This window comes from Sciurus vulgaris (genome assembly GCF_902686455.1).
Source record: "Sciurus vulgaris genome assembly, chromosome: 10".
Classification (NCBI taxonomy): Eukaryota; Metazoa; Chordata; class Mammalia; order Rodentia; family Sciuridae; genus Sciurus; species Sciurus vulgaris.
In genome coordinates, this window is record NC_136470.1 from 5,120,943 (window position 1) to 5,137,899 (window position 16,957).

General features: G+C 48.8%; 1 protein-coding gene across 1 annotated transcript in view; it reads left to right on the forward strand.

The window, feature by feature from the left end:
* DSCAM (DS cell adhesion molecule) overlaps positions 1–16,957 on the forward strand; it is a 738,606-nt gene that overhangs the window by 709,055 nt on the left and 12,594 nt on the right. Inside the window, exons 31-32 of the mRNA XM_079155833.1 lie at positions 7,687–7,884; positions 9,275–9,577. Coding sequence (XP_079011959.1) covers positions 7,687–7,884; positions 9,275–9,577 — 501 coding nt within the window. The remainder of the gene's footprint in view (positions 1–7,686; positions 7,885–9,274; positions 9,578–16,957) is intronic.

The window sequence follows — 16,957 nt, forward strand, 5'->3', positions numbered from 1 at the left end:
TGATTATAATCATTTTGGAGGCTTTGATGTCTAGCTTTTAAATCTCTAATCACTCTCTTTGCAAAAATGTACATTCTTAGAGTAGGGTGCTATCATTAGAAAGAAAGAAATATTATAACAGTGAAAGCTATTCTTCACAAATTCTAGCTTGTAAAGCACTCAAGAAGAGCGGAGGGCTCCATCAACAATGACACTGTGACATAAAGCAAAGAGTTTTACCCTGCGTGGAAATTCATTGGTCAAGGTGCTTTTAGGAACATGCTGAAGAAGTCCTTTGTCCTCACCTGCTTCCCTCTTGGAGGACGTTAGTACTTTCTGAAGATGCTGATGGACCCTGCGTGAGGTCCTGCCCCAGCGCTGTCTGCAAGCCCTGCTCCTGAACAGCTGCTGGGAGCCTTCGACATCCATCCAGCCCGTGGCTTCCCCTCCGAGCTCTGAGCTCGCCTGGGCTGGCTCCCAGCTACTCCAGGACACTGCTCTCATGGGTTTCTGAGCTGCTTTTTGCTGTTCAGTAAGGGGAAGCTGTAGACTCAGAAAGGATTGGACTTCCAGATCAATGCATCCTTGGCTCCAGAGTTCCTTAGGCTCCGTCCACACGGAAGCCGTAGCAAGGAGAGAGAACACAGAACAGGATAGATGCCCCCAGCACTGTTTCCCGCCTTTTGTGTGCATCAGAATTACCCAAGGTACCTGTTTAAAATATGATGATTCCAGCGCTCCACCCTGGAGATTCTGGCCTGATTCTGGTCTAGTCGGTTTAGGGTGGGACCCAGGAATCTGCATTTGAACAACCTCCAGTGATTCTGATGTGGGGAACATCTCCCTGAGTGATACAGAGATGTCCTGGAGGAGGCAGGAGGAAGTGTCTGCTCCCCTTGCCCCTTGTGCACCACAGTGCCGGCTCCCTACAGCCAGCAAGGCTCACAGCACATCAGTTCCTTCGGACAGGTAAAAACTAGCAAGCAGTTCCAGCTCCCTTCTGTGTGATGGACAGAGAAACGCACAAGGGCTGTCACAGATAGTGAAGGTGGAGAAGAGGCAGTGACACAGAAGCACTGAGACCTTCCAACTGCGTGGACAGGAAGCTCCAGAACAATAGGAAGTGGCTTTGGTGGCATTTAAAATATCAACATAGACATGGGTCTGAGTCCCAGGCAGAAAATGTAAATCAGTGTATGGAGGGTGAGCGGCAGGCCTGATGCTCACGATCCTCTCCAGGCTGTGCAGTTACCATAGGGGAAGTTGAAGAAATCATGCATCCATATTCGGAACTATTTATTCAGGTTTTACTCTGCATACACAGCTCAGCGCTCAGCGACAGGAATACATCATGCATGAGAGAAATGCAGAAATACATCATTTCATTCAGTGGGGGCAGGCTAAGGGTAAACAGGGAGCTAGAATACTTTTTCTCAATCAGTACTCTATGAAATGGAACAGAATGAACACAGGGAGAGCCGTTGGGGCCATGGCAGCCTCAGAGGGGGCTGTCCTGGAGCTGGGTCCTCTGGGAAACCCTCCATGGAGAAGGAGGCAGGAGCCAAGGTTGGGGGCAGAGCAGGAGCTACCAGCCACTGAGGGAGCAGGAGGGAAGCCCAGAGACTCCAGCATGTTGGGACCAATGCAGGCCTGAGGTTCAGTGAGCAGCCAGGCAAATGGCGAGAGAAAGTGAGAGGTACAAACAACTGGACTGACAGTGAGTCCTCCCAAGCAAGCCTGTCTTCGATGCTTCGTTCCCAGTGCTGGGGTCTTCTCCCAGGGTTCAACCCGATGGTCACGTAGGAAGAGAACAACGTTTTCTTTCCTTTGTGATGAACTTCATTAAATGATATTTACTAACTCCAGGCAAAGTTACTCAGATTCATATGACAGTCTGATTCCCATCCGCCCCTGAAAAATGAAGCTATTCATTTATCATCTGCAGAATACTCTATTATTTTTATCACTAAATTAAAAAAAAATGTAAGAGGTAGTAACATTGGGTGCCTGGTCTCGTAGCAGGCTCAGGAGCCTGACAACCATGAACTTTCTAGAGCCCAGTTCCCTGCTTGTGCCCCAGAGCTTGTCAGCTCTGCCAGATGTGATGCCTGCATTAACTCAGTCCTGTGCAAAGGTTCTTCTCACTACAGTCGGCCCTCCACACCTACGGATTCTGTACCAGTATATTCAGCAAAAACAAATGAAAAACATCTGGAAAAATGGATTCTCCTGTACCAAATAAACACAGGCATTTTTTTATGCTTATTCTCTAAACAAACTATACAGTATAACAACTGCTTACATAGATTTACCTTGTAGGAACTGTAAGCAAGCTAGAGATTACTTAAAGTGTACAGGAGGATGTATGTAGGCTGTATGCAAACATTGAGCCCTTTTATATAAAGGACTTGAACATCAGCAGATTTTGGTAGCAAAGGAGAGGGTCTTAGATGCAATCCTACGGATGCCAAGAGACAGCTATATTTCTATTTCCTCAACTACAAACGACATTATTATTCTATTCTATATGTTAGGATTATGTTGCCATTTTGTGAATTTGTCCTTTTTAATAAGAGCATCTAAAATATGCTTTTTGGACACTAGAATGATTGCATTGAAAAAGTTGTATTTCTAAACTTTTGATTTGCTTGCCAGAGAATGCCAACAAATTCTTAGTATGAGGACAGGAGAAATGGCTGCAATTTGCTATCACCCTCTTCCAATGTGCAAAAACACATCCCTCAACTACATCTTCTAGGACTCCCTGGTCTCCTGTGGATGACGATGCACACTTAAACTCGGGTTCTGTTCGCATCCTTGTCCCAACCCCAGCCAGGAGGTGTACAAGAAAGAAAGGAGAGCTGAATTGATTGTCCAAGTCCTACTGAAGCATCAGACATTGTGGCTAGGATTGGGACAAGGACATGAATAGAACCCCAGCTTAAGTGTCCATCATAATCCACAGTATTGAAATGTATTTGATCCACTTGATCCACTATCAAGTTCTGAAATCAGAATGTGAATGGAAAAGAAAAATTAGCAACTAGGAACCTGGGCAATAAATTTCACTCCCTCTCTCCCTCGTCCATCTCCTGAGGTCTGCTCAGTGGGTACAGTACGTGCTCACCCAGCAGCAGGTGTCTCTTAACATGTGCATGGTTTCCTCCCAGCATGCCTGCCAACAAGGTCATTACCAAGGAGACTGCAGATCACTTTTTCTACTTGTAAAACATGCACAGGTGTGAAGATATGTAAAATGATACATATTAGTTTTGACTTTTTAGTCATATTTACCTGGGAGTCATTTGTTCATTCATTCATTCATTTGTACACCAAGCACTTACCAAGCACCCAGGATATGTAGTTGTCCCTCAGTATCCATGCAATATTGGTTCCAGGACCCTCAAGGATGCCAGGATCCAAGGAAGCTCAAGTCCTTCATAAAATGTCAAAGTATTTGAACAGAACCTTCAGATACCCTCCTGTATGCTTTAAACCATCTCCGAGTTACTCTAAGCACCTAACGTAACGTAAGAACTGTGCAGATACCTGAGAAGCAAGACAAGAGCAAGTCCGTGCGTGTCCAGTACAGACGCTGTCTTCCTGGACGGTGTGACCCCCTGGTGTTGATCCCTGGATGCAGGAGCAGTGCGTGTTGTGTGGCACTGAGCTAGGGAATGGACAGGACACAGCTCTTCCACTGCCTCTCCACCAGGAGCTTTCTCTCACATCCAGTTTTGTGATTTTTAAGGGTCATTTTCCTGTCAACCCCCCTAATCAGCCCAGCAAGCCTCCTGCCACCATCTCCCAATACAGTCAGGTTGTGCTTGGCCTCAGCCAGGATGTTTGCTGCTCAGGCATCACGAGCAAGGCCGATGGCCTGCTGAGCCCTCCTCTGCCTGAGGGGCTCTAGGGTGCTCATTTCACTCAAGCCTAAGGCTGCAGGCTTGAGAGGAACAGGCCCACCTAAGAAGGGCTCTTGGCCAGAATTACATATCCAGTGAGTAATGAAATAGGACTTCCGACCCAGGCAGCCTAACCCAAAGCCCACCCTCAGCCACCGTGTGGGCTGCAAGAGAGAGGACCATCTAAAGGCAACGTGGGAGGTGTGCAAACAAGAGCACAGGCCCAGGGTTGGCCTCTGCACCTGTGGGGCTTATGCCTGTGGATTCAACCAACGGCTGCTTGTCCCCTAAATGGTGCAGCATAAAGATCATTTAAACGACTCTTACTTTGCCCAGGCCATGTAAGCAATTTTGAGGTGATTTAAAGTATACAGAAGCATGTGCATAGGTTATATGGAAATATGACATCGTTTTATGTAAGGGACTTCATAAAAAGAGCCTACAGCATTGATTAAGTCTCCATTATTTAGACCAAAAAAATATACTCTGCCTCCCAGAATAGTGGCAGGGATAGTCCTGGGGAGATGTCTGGTGTGGGTGAGGATGGCCAGTGGTCCAGCATGTGATACACCCTTGCTAATGTTGGCTGGTTGCATAAGGGAAGATCTGCCCATCCTTCCTCTCTCTGAGACAACTGGTAAAGCCTAGGTTCCCGGCATCTGTACGACATGGAAACCAAGACCGGGGATAAAAGCAGATTAATAAAGCGATCACAGTACACATGACATGTTTCGTAACCCTATTACACACAAAATCCTCTCTTATCCCAAATTCAGGATAATTAAAATAATTCGATTTGATGGGCAAAACCTTAGATGGGCAGGTTTAGATGCATTGTTGAAAGGCCCAGAGCTATTTATACCACCTACCCTCTAACTCATTGGCACCTGATCTCCAGGACTTTCCATGGAAGGTTCCATCCATGCTGGCCAGTAAATCCCAACATACACTCATTTAGTAGGTGAGCTGGTAAGTCACACTAAAGACACTGCTGGAAGGAAACTAAGTGACAATTGCAATTGAGCCACTATCTCAAAGGTAATCATAGAGTTCAGTTCAGGTACAAAATAAGGGCTCTAAACACCTGATTATTAAAGCACGTGCCAGTGCCCTCGTGGTCCACCTACCTGGGCAGCTTCAACTCCAGGACACCTGCTTAGCCAGAAGAGCGTAGGGACAGCACTTCATGAAACTAATGTAACAACCTGTACTTTCAACATCATCTGGCCACTGGTAACACCGTCCTCATCTGGAAAAAAGAAAGAATGAACGAAATTAACTTGAGAGGTTCCAACTTTGAATAGAAGCAGACATGAGTGACTTCCCCGTGGAATGTTCTAAGTACAGTAACCTCAGTGAGGAAAGGGGCTGTGACTGGGAAGACCCCTTTCCACCACTGGGAGCAGCTCAAGGGCAGACCACTCAGGTCAGGGGCTGGGGTTTGGAGGAAACAGCTGTGGGACCAAACCCCCCCACACACCCACATCTGTGCCAGGAGAAAACCTGCCCAGAATGATCTGCAGCTGTAGCTGCAAGAAACGTAGAGAAGAATAAAAATGAGTCTTCTCAAAACTTACGTAAGGGACTGGGTAATTTTCTGGAAAGGATTCATTAGCATTTAAATAACAAGCTGCACTTATTTAAGCTCCACTTAACCAAGTCGATAGTGCCTGGAAGACATCGAGCCTCCTGCCCTGACAGTGTGTCTCTGTCTCACTGAGGCCCTCTTTCCTAACATTGCCAGAGAAACACTATTAGCCTTCACACCTTGTTGTGCAGAGGGCTGGACACTCGAGCAGAACTCATTTGCTTTCTAATCAAAGTCGAAAACATCTTCCAAAAAGTCTTCTGCAGAATTTTGCAAGTAAGAGGTGAAATGTGCCTAGAAAATCAATGCCCCAGAGAGTGAGCACCAAGACAGTATTCTGATGACCCAGGAAATCTTAAAAAGCATCGATCTGGCTGCGTTCTGAGTGCTCGTCCCTGGCACCACAGAGTGATGAACTGGTTCAAAGTCCAATAGCCAGAAACTCGCAAAGAGGCAAATCTTCCACTTAAAAATTAGCCATTTTTCCACTCCCCAGTGTCAGCCTCTCCTGTCCCAACGTGGATATGAGCAAGCCATCGTCATGCATACCGTGCTAACACGCACCCAGCACTGGGCCGCCTCTGGTGGAGAAACAGGCACCATCAGAACTGGAGGCGGCAGGTTAGGGTGCCCTGGAATCAGCTGGGTCACTTGTCTTTGAGTTGCCATTGCTCATCCATGAGGTGACCCAAAGCTGAAGGAATTCCTTAGGAAACTGTGTGCAAGGGACAATGTGGGCTCGAGGTAGACCTTGAGCGCCATGTCCTTGCCCTTCTCTGAGAGACGTTCAGACTCAGGAGAGCTGCCACATGCCTGGTGGTGACCCTCTCCGCTTCTCTCCTTGAAGCTGCTGCATTTGTGCTGAGCAGAGAAGAGACCGCTGTGTTCAGAAGAGGCCAGGCCACCTCGAAATATAACTGCAAAAATACTCCCCTTTGAGGAACAGAGAATCAAAGGTGGAAAGGCCTCCCCCTCCTGGACCCTGGCTGTCTTAGGCTGGAGTTCCAGAAAAATCCCTCCAGGTCACTCAGCTCCAGCAGCGGCGGTACCGTGGTCCACTCCAGCTCAGCGTTCTTGGCTGCTGAGCATTCTTTTCTTTAGCTCACCAGAGTTGAGCTAAGAGCTCAGCCCCCATACCCCATCGACTTGCGGCCTATGGTTCCAGATTTAAAACAACCCGTCTGGCAGCAGCCCTGGAACTCTTTACGGTTTTGCAAATGGTAGACATTTGAAATCCAAACACCTCCCAACCCTTTGTTCTCCACATTCGACATCCCAAGCCTTCCCAGTCCAGGGTCAGAGGATTCCACTGGACAGATGTGCTATCCGCAGAGGGGCTATGAGAAGGTTGGGAGGAGTGTGTGGCCCTCTGCCTCAGGAAGTCGCAGCTGAGTATGAGCAGGGCAGCCCCAGCTGCAGCCAACGAGCGCGGGAGACGTGGCACCAGGTTCCTAGGGCTTCAGGATCACCACCAAACCTGGTGGCTTCAAAGAACAGGAAGTGATGGCCTCACAGTCCTGGGGGATGGAAGCCAACGCCTCGGTGACCCCAAGGATATGCTCCCTTTGACACCCGCAGGGGGACCCTTCGTTGGCTGGTCCCAGCTGCTGGCAGTTAACCGGCAGCCTCGGCTGCGCTTGTCTAAGCTGCATTGCTTTAGCTTCTAGCCTCACAGCTGCACCCCACGCTGGGCTGTCCCCGTTCCTACATGGACAGCCGTCACCTTCAGTTAGGGCCCCCTGCCAATATGGCCTCGTCTTCCTCGGTGGCCTCTGCCGTGGCTCTCTTTCCAGATAAGACCACTTGCTGAGCTACTGGGGCCAGGACGTGGACCTATGTTTGGGGGGACACAGTTTAGCTGGTGACAATTCCTCGAGGTCAGAGCTTCAGGAAGGGAGCCTCGTTCAAGCCTACTTTGCAGAAGATGCCGATTCTCAGAAAGGTGACATGAACTTCAGGTCAGAAAATCATCAAGAGCCAGGAGCAAGACCCAGACGGACACTTCGTCTCCCAATAAAACATTCTTTCCCTTTGGGGCTTAAAAAAAAAAAAAAAATCTGATGCATATGATGGGAGAGGAAAGAGTGAGTGCCCGGGACAGGAAAAGCCAGGGCGGCTTCCTGCCGGCCAGGTGGGGTCAGCTGCCCTCAGCACCATGCCCAGCTGACCACAGTCCCCTGGAGACAAATAGATGTTATTCTTGGCTCTTCACAGACCCCACCACCAGGAGGAGCGCAAAGGCTGGGCCCACAGCGAGGAACCGGTACGCCAGCCAGTGGACCCTCAACAGGCCCCACCCCGCCATCTCAGCACACACCCTCACCACAGACTGGAGGCTGCCCACGCCCAGGGCCACGGGCTCCGTGGACAAGGAGAGCGACAGTTACAGCGTCAGCCCCTCGCAAGACACAGGTGCGGCCCTGCACGCTCCCCGCGTCCCTGAGGACCCGAGGGGGCTTCCCTGGCTTCTTGGGGAGGAGAGAGAGGGTCTCCTTTACTTCTGCTTATGCCCCTCAGAAAGTCACTCTCAAACTGTCAGGCTGCCCTCCAACAGGTCCCCATAGAACCAGGCGGCTTTTCCTATGCGCAGGGCTTAGTGAACGCTGCAAAGCAAAACCCAAAGGTCATCTCTTGGTATCACCCCCGTGCTGATCTCTCCTTTTAGCTCCTACCCCACTGGGAGAAATAGAGGCATTTTTAAATTTTCACCCACACAATCACCATGATTGCTGATGACATTGGGAGGGCATCTGACCCAGTCCCCGCTCCGGGATTAAGACACCACACCTGAAGCTGCATGACAGGGTCACAGCAGCCTCTGTGGAGCACACGGGCTGATCCGTTTGACAATTAAGCAGGGCTTGATTATCAGGTAAGTTATCTGGTCTCTGGCATCAGCCACCGAGATTTCACCTCTGAGAGAAGACAGGGCCTAAGAATAGCAGTGTGTTGCCCACCCCGCCCCCCTTAAATTCTGAAAAGAAATTATATCTGAACCTAATCGCTGTAGGAAATTTTAATACTCATTTTTCTTTTGTTCTTGATGATATACTTCAAAAGCAGAGTTCCAAAGGTGGAGCATCACCTTGTGAATTTATTTTTATGTCTGTTATTTCTCTTAGAAGATTCTCAGAGTTCCACAGAGGTGACTTCTAAACTTTTTTAGTAGGTTTAACATGCTGAGGTCTCTCTGACCGAGGTGATGTGGCCCAGGTAGAAGGCAAGTCTGCCCTGGGTTTGTCCAGGATGTTTCCTGGTCCCCACAGAGGGTGCCACAAAAAGGATGAGTCCCAGGGATTGGGGACGCTTCTGCCTGGTGGCCAATTTCTGTGTAAAGTCACATCATTTCTAAGCATCCTCGTGTCTCAAGTGGCCTGGGAAGCTGAACTACAGAGCTTAAATCACACTTGCCAATTAAAGAGTCTCTACCGTCCAGATGGATTTGCAAGTCAGAGCAGGGAGCCGGGGACTGCAGCTCATTGACACTACATTCCAAGTAGTTTTCAATAACAGCAGAACTTTTTAGGGGGCTGCATTACTTATTTATGGAAATGTCCAGGGCGGAGACATCTGACTGCAGGGCCTCAGTTGAAACAAAGATTGCCTGATCTAAATTTGCTGAGGTTTGCGAAGCTGGCCTCAGAGTGGCCGAGGCAGAGTCTTCTGACAAAGAGCCAAGACTCCTGCCAGATCCTCCTCCTCTGATCTGGAAGAAATGACCAGAAGCCAGGGAGGGTCATCCCGTGGGTTCACACTGGAATTGACGAGTCATGTGTCTCATTTTCTCTGTCTTGCGGTGTAGATCGAGCAAGAAGCAGCATGGTCTCCACAGAAAGTGCCTCCTCCACTTACGAAGAACTGGCTAGGGCCTACGAACACGCCAAGATGGAAGAGCAGCTGAGGCACGCCAAGTTCACCATCACCGAATGCTTCATCTCAGACACGTCATCCGAACAGTTGACGGCAGGGACAAACGAGTACACGGACAGTCTAACCTCCAGCACCCCTTCGGAATCGGGGATCTGCAGGTTCACTGCGTCTCCCCCCAAACCTCAGGATGGAGGACGGGTGATGAACATGGCCGTCCCGAAGGCCCATCGGCCAGGTGAGGATGGCGGGGGTCCACCGTGCAGGAGCGCTCCCCACCCAGTTCACACCCACCCACTGTGAAAGCTTTTCCAGGCTCAGACTGAGGGGGCCGGTGTTCTGTGTGTTGGTTACTGCATAACAAATCACTCCAAAGCTTCTTGGCTGAAAACAACAGCCATTCATTTTGTTCATGATCTCAAATTTTGTCAGAGCTTAGTGAATACAGCAAGCTGGGGAGACTCAATAATACTTGTGGGATCTACTTCCCAAATGGCTCACTCACCCCGCAAGTTAATGCTAGCTAAATTTTCCCCATATGGGTCTCCCCACAAGGTTGTTTAAACTTCCTCATACTGTGGTAGCTGAGTTCAAATGAGGGTTCCAAAAGAGAGACAGTGGATGCATCCAGTTTGTTAAGGTCGACCTGGAAATTGTATTAGTCAGTTTTCCGTTGCCATAACAAAATACCCAAGGCTGAGTTCTTTATAAAGAAAAGGGGTTTATTTAACTCACAGTTCTGGAGGTTTGAGGGCATGGTTCTGGCTTCATGGGGAGGACCTTATGGCAAATGGCATCACAACAGTGGAAGTACACGTGAGGCAATGGGAAGTCAGAGCCCGGGAACTTTATTCAATAGTTCACTCTTCAGAGAACTAACTCAGAGTCCCATGAGAATTCCATGTATCCCTCCAAGCACACTGCCCAGTGACCTATCCTCGGTCCCACCTCTTGCAATCCCATCACCTCCTCCTCTTACACCCTAAGGACTGAGCTATCCACGAGTGAGCCCTGGAGGGGGCACACAGCAGCAGAGCATCCCTTCCACCATCTTCTACCATCCAAGAAGTCACAGAGCCCAGATCCAAGAGAAGGAGACCCCCATCACATGATGAGGAAAGGTCAAGGATTGGGGCGGGGATCTGCATTGTAAGGTGAGGGCTTTTGAAGGAGAGAGATCTTACCAGAAGCCAGTGTTGGCTTGGCTTTCCTGAGTCTCTAAGGGTGACCAGAACGGGAGGATTTAGGTGGGCCAGAGTCTGATCTTCAACTTGGCCAATGTGAATGGTCTGGGTTTGTGAGAGGGACCTGCAAATTCCCTGGCTAGCAGCAGCTGGTGGACTACGTGAGTGAGTGAAGGGGCCAGCAAGGTCAAAGGTGCAGTGAGCTCAAGGCCAGTTTAGGACTGTCCAGAGGGAAGACCAGCAGACTCCTCCCAGCAGGTCTCAGGTGGTAGCAGGGACCTCTACGGGCTTGTGTTTTGTTGTTGTTGTTGTTTTACAGACTCCATTTTGATTCATTGTACACAAATGGGGTGCACCTTTTCATTTCTACGGTTGTGCACGATGTAGATTCTCACCATTCGTGTAATCATACACGCACGTAGGGTCATGATGTCTGTCCAGTCCACCATCTTTCATACCCCCTGCCATTTCCCTCTACGTAATCTAAAGTTCCTCCCTTCTTTTCTCACCCCACGCCCCCACCCCCATTATATATCATCATCCACTTATCAGGGAAAACACCGGGCCTTTGGATTTGGGGATTGGCCTATTCCACTTAGCATGACATTCCCCATGTGCTCGTGTTTTAAGAGAAGTCAGAAATCTGGGCTTTGTGTGGAAACACACAGCTCCTGAGTCTCGGCTGCAGTACTTGCAGGCCAGCCTGCCCCACCACTGAAACAAGCCCCACTCTTAATCAAGTCACGACGGCCACTTGAGTTCTCATCTGAAAAACCACTTCTTTCTTTTGCAGCCTGAGGTAGTTGCCCAGGGACTATCCTTCATGCACCATCCAATCTTGACAAATCCAGTTTTCCTTCTCATTTTGCCCATTTTCTGAACCACTATTCGGGTTCTATTTCAAATCTTCATCTTCACTCTTGAATCATTGCAATTCCCTGGGGTTTTATGGCACAGGTCCCAGCAGAAATGAGCCTTATAAATGCATAAAAATATATAAAACATGAATTGTCTATCCAGCAAATAATCTTCCAAACAGACTCAAGATTCCTGCCAGCCTACAATAAAGAATTATGGCTTCATTTATTTTCCTTCTGTCTACCTTCGCAGGGGAAAGGACACACCGTTACTTGTGGGTGTTTTTATTTCCAGTACTTTTTGTTGTTGGCATTTATTTGCAAGGCAAATTCAGAACAGCAGGGGATCAATGCTGTGGCTTTTTGAAGCTGTTCGACCTGAGGGAGAGGAGGTCAGGGGAGGTGGACATGAGTCTTGGGACACCTCTTCAGCCTTCTTGGGATGGTCACTGCCTCTGTCAAGTGGCCACAATATCTGTGCCTACACAGTGTGCTTGTGCAGGACGCAGGTGTCATAGGGCAGGTGAGGCAGTGAGCAGAGACGGTGCCGGTGATAGGGTACAGGTTCTACGCTTGTGGCAATGAGGTCGATACCGCCGTTTACCGGTGACGATTTCCGCTCCCTCTAATGTTGAAGTTTGAACATAGAGAAGCAGCCAAGGCAAGCATATTAAGCAGGTTTTATTTAAATGCGATGATACAGACTTCTCCCGGCAGGAAGAAGGGGGCCATGGCTGATGTTCCAGGGTCCCAAGAAGTGAGCGCACCCTACATCTTTTATAGGTTAGGGTCTCTTTTTTCCAGTTCTCTCCCCGCTCATCTCTCCTTCCTGCCTATGGGACTAGGCCTGGTTTTGCAGGTGAGATGTAAAAAGTGAGAAGCGGATGGGGCAGGGGGAGGGCCAAGTGATTCAGCCAGGCAAGGACCCAGGGGGCATTCATTAGCAGCTCCCTGCCTGCAGTCCTTGATAAGGGCAGGGAAATTTGGTAATCAGTGGGCTCTGGAGACCCTTACACTCCATTCTCCCAAGGCATCTCCAACTTCTAGAGGCAGATGGCTTTCATGGCCTCCACTTCCTCGATTTGACCCGATCCCCTATTTCTACACTAACTGCCTGTCCCCAGTTCTGGCTTCAAGGTGACTGTGAGAATGCTGCAGGACTCCACTTCCTGCTTTTATTTCTGTCCAGTGGCCAGCACAGTCCCGCAAGCACCACCTCCTCTGCAAATCCCTCTTTATGTCCCTTTGCATCCACCTAAGAGGACGCGGCTGCCCTTCGCCTCTGAGTTGACTGAGGGTCAGGATGAGCTGCTGGGCTGAGTGGCTGACCTACTTGTGCAGTCCTTTAATATTTAAAGGCTGGAAGTTTCTTTCTGAGGGCATGTTGTTCAGGTTGTTGGACAATATTTTTTTCAAAGTTTGTACTTTGTTCATGATGTTGTTGCTCAGATCCATTAGAGCAACTGAAAGATCACAACAGAGTTACTATGGTCTTAATCTATTATTTAGAGGACAATGACTTTATAACTTTAGGTATGAATAATTTCTTAAATCAATGTGAGTTCCAATGTCCACAAACTTTGTTTTGTCTAACCCAGATCACTGCATTATTACTGAATATTTAGTAGGCTTTAGAAAAACCGATTCACCCGCTGGGAGGTCTTCCGGTGCTCCTTTGTAATTCAGCTAAAGTCAGTAAGGGACACAGAATGTGTTCTGGAGCAACCCAGGCCCAGTGGGTGAGGACAGATCCGAAGGTGGATCTGTGATACTAAAGAAAACAGGCGGACAGATTCCAGGCTGCAGAGTAGAACTGACTGGGGACCCACTGACAGAAGTGTGGTCCTGGGCAGCAGCGAGACCAGAAAGATAGGGGCTTATCACATGGTCAGGATAAAAGTGAGTGCGTCCACACCTCAGCACGCCTGTTTGTCTCAAGCTTTGTCAGAGTCAGGCACATTCCTGGCTCCAGGGCTGTCATGAACCTCCATACACCATGATGTTTCTTCTGTCTACAGCATTCTGGGAAAGAACAGAGGGAAAACCAACCAGAGTAACTCAGGGGCAGTCACGGTGGTCACCACCCAGGGAGGCTGCAATTCAGACAAAACCCAAGGTTGTGCTTGATTGCGATGCGGACCTAAGGCTGTGTCTCAATGAGCAGTTCCCTGAGCAGCACTTTGAAACCACTCCCTTCCCTGCAGCCCTCTGGGTTCTTGATGAGGCTGGTCATTCTGTTTCTGCTTCAGTCTTCCAACCTCTGGACACCTTGCTCCTCACCACTAGCCCTTCTCTTCTTGATGGTCCCATTTCTCCTCTTTCCCTTTTCCTTGGTCTGTCTTCAGTACCAATAATTTTGATCCAAACTTTAAAGTTCACTACAAACAGTGATCAAATGGCACAAGTTGGCCAGATCTACACCAGGAAACAGGAAACGTGTCTTAGCTTCTTTTTTATCTTTCTCTCCCGGGGTTACCAGATATCCAGTAGGCACATAGTTAATATTCAAGAAATACTTCATCTGATTTAGCAGCACCAGATGCATACCCCTGGCACTGTGTCTAGCAAGACTGACCAACTGGTTAAAATATCTCCACTGCTATAAATCACTAGTCGAACACAGAGAACAGATAAGTCTATGCCATCTTCCTGCACCCTTTTAAACAAAGTGATTTATCTTGTGGACTTTCCCTTAACAAACCAAAAGGAAAGCTCTTCCACGGGTAAATGTCTCCCCCCTCATGAAATGCAGTGGCTGCACCCAAGGCAGGCATCTGGATCTAGCTTTAGATTTTTAATAAAACTTGAATTTTGAATTCTTAAGATTGTTAGATTTTAAGTAAGAAATATTATGTATAATTATACTGCTCTGAAAGTAAAAACTAAAAATGAACAAACACAAATATTTTTTATTCTTGATTCTCTGAGAAATTGCTGGAAAGTTAATAGCTTTTCTTCCCCCGGGTCAGAGTGGCTTCCAGTACTTCGATTACCCTGCCTATTCTTGGTTTCAGGCAGCATTTTGAGCCAGTTTCCCTCATTCTTGGATTACTGCTGCTTCTTTATTCATGATGTTTATGCTGTGCAATCGAAGAGGCCAATGCAGGAAGCTCCTTAAATCAATTTAAAGCTTCGAATGTGCAGCCCGGTGCAGCTTGGCCCCTCCAGCGTGGCACTTCCACTCTGTGGCGCTCCTCTGGCCATTTGAGGTTTTCCAGCTGGAAATGGCCACAGCCTGCTACCACCTCGTTGATCTGCTGAAAAACCAGCTATTTGAAGTAGCTATTGGATTTTAATTTTAGAATGCGTTCATCCCATCCATCACTCTGAACTGAGGGTGTGTTCAGCCAACCAGAGGGAGGCGTGAGAGGTGGCTCCGTGAAGTGCAAGCAGGCCCTGCTTTACCTGGAGGAAGAGCCCACCTCCGTGCCCCTTGGCACTGTTCTCACCTGGGTTGGCTGCCTTGTCCTCAGCCATTATTTAAATAATGCTATTCTTCCTCTCTGATGTCTACCTGGCTCATATATTGGCTCTTGAATAAAAATAAGGCTCCAGAAATCTTGGCTACCAAGTAACCCTCTGCCCCAGCCCCACTCTCTCACGTCTGCCTCGCTACCTTGAGCTCCACTCCTGGCATATAATCAGACTGACTCCTGCTCCCGCCAAACAGCAAGCCTCCCTCCACTCCTCTCAAACAACTGTGTCTCTCCTCTCCTTTGGGCAGGCCAGCTGGACCTGAATCTTGGGTCTTGCATCCTCCTCCTCTCTTTTGCACATCACTAAAATTCTTAAAATTTCTACCGTGAATGTTTCTCTGAAAGCCATGAAAAGGATCTCCTTTCAGGTGCATATGCACACACATGTGCGTGCACACTTATGCATATGCATGGGCATGCACACGTGTGGGCAATATGGGGTCATTAAACACATGGTAGGATATGTGCCCAAGGACACGTGCACACATAGGCATGCATGAGCACACATGCAGGCAGACATGGACATGTGTGTGGCTGGTGCACACATACACACTGCAGCTCTCAGGCTCCGCCCTTCCTGAGACAGCCTTCTTTCATCCCTCCTGGCCACTTCCCTTTCTTCCTTTGGCACACTTTTACTGAGCATCCACTGAGGATCTGGCTCTGCTTGGGAAGTTGAGGACAGGACAGAAATGAGACCTGCAAAGGCCATGCCTTGAAAGAGCTTGCGTTCCCGAGGGAGATAGTCACGTGGGCCCAGAGCATAGTCTCGGATGGTGGCAAGTGCTGGGAACAGAAATAACTCTGGGAAGGAGTCATTGGGCAGGGGGTGTTTGGGAAAAGATGCTCAGGGAAGGCCTCCTGGAGGCCACGAGCAGAGACCACAGGCCAGGCCGGGAGGGGCTTGGCATTCAGAGCCAGGTCAGGAGCTCCTCTGGCAGACTTCCAAATGCTCCAGACGGTCAGGTGAGAAGAGCCAGGGGCCGCAGGACTAGGTCCTCACCAACTGCTCCGGAGGCCACTCTGCCCAGACCCAGGCATACCAAGTGCTCATGGAGCAGATCATTCTGAAACAAGAACTCCCTGCCGAGCTTCTGGGGTCGGCTGCTGGAGGCTCTCCTATGACTCTGCTATGCTCTCGGCAGATGTCCCTTGGACACATAAGTGACAGCAAGACTTGTTCTGAATGGTCCCAGACTTGGGACTCCAAGCCCATCTGCTTGAAATAAAACCTTCGCACCTATGTGCCTGGGTCTTTGCAGTAGCCTCCCCAACCCCTGCCTGCCCGTCCCGAGGCCACTAACCCTGTCAAGTGCTCTGGGCATTTGCCTAACCGCTGTGGCAGCCCAGGCTGCTGCGCAGGCCCTCTGGTTCCAGGGCATGTTCTCTTCCTTCTGAAGGCCTTTTCTCTCCTTCTGGGCTACTTAGAAGGCTCACAATTTTCTCTCAGCTAGTTTATTGGGTTTCTGTCCCAATTGTTGGAAAATTAGAGTGTAACAGTCCTTTAGGAGGTGATAGACAAAGGGTAGGCCTGCACCCTGACAGGCCAGTGACGCAGAAGTGGAAGGGCCACCTGTGCCTTGCCAAGTGATCAGCGAGAAACCACACCACAGGGACCAAAGGCTCATTGCATGTCCAGACAGACCTTGTCAATATGCTAATACGACATTCATGTTGATTGAATATTTTCACTAAAAAGATGCCGAGCATTACCCTATGAAATTAAAGGGTTAATATATTAGATTAACATTTCCCAGTTTAATTCATTTATCAGAGTAAGATGCCATAGCAGAGACAGCAGGTAAGAGTCCTGGAGGCACAAGACAGGTAAATCTGGAGAAAGTCCAAAAAATAGGACAAAACCCACTTTATGGAAGACAGGCGTGCACACACACACACACACACACACACACACACACACCCTACACATAGCCCATGAGATGCTCTGATAAGTCAAAGCTCAGGGATATTCTTAAAAGTAAGATGGAGATAGCAGGGACCATGCTCTTTCCACATGGTCTGGTATGGATTCTTTGGGCACCAAGTTCCATCCCAAACTGGGAAGAAACAAGACATTCTTTCCAGTAAGGGAGCCAAGTGC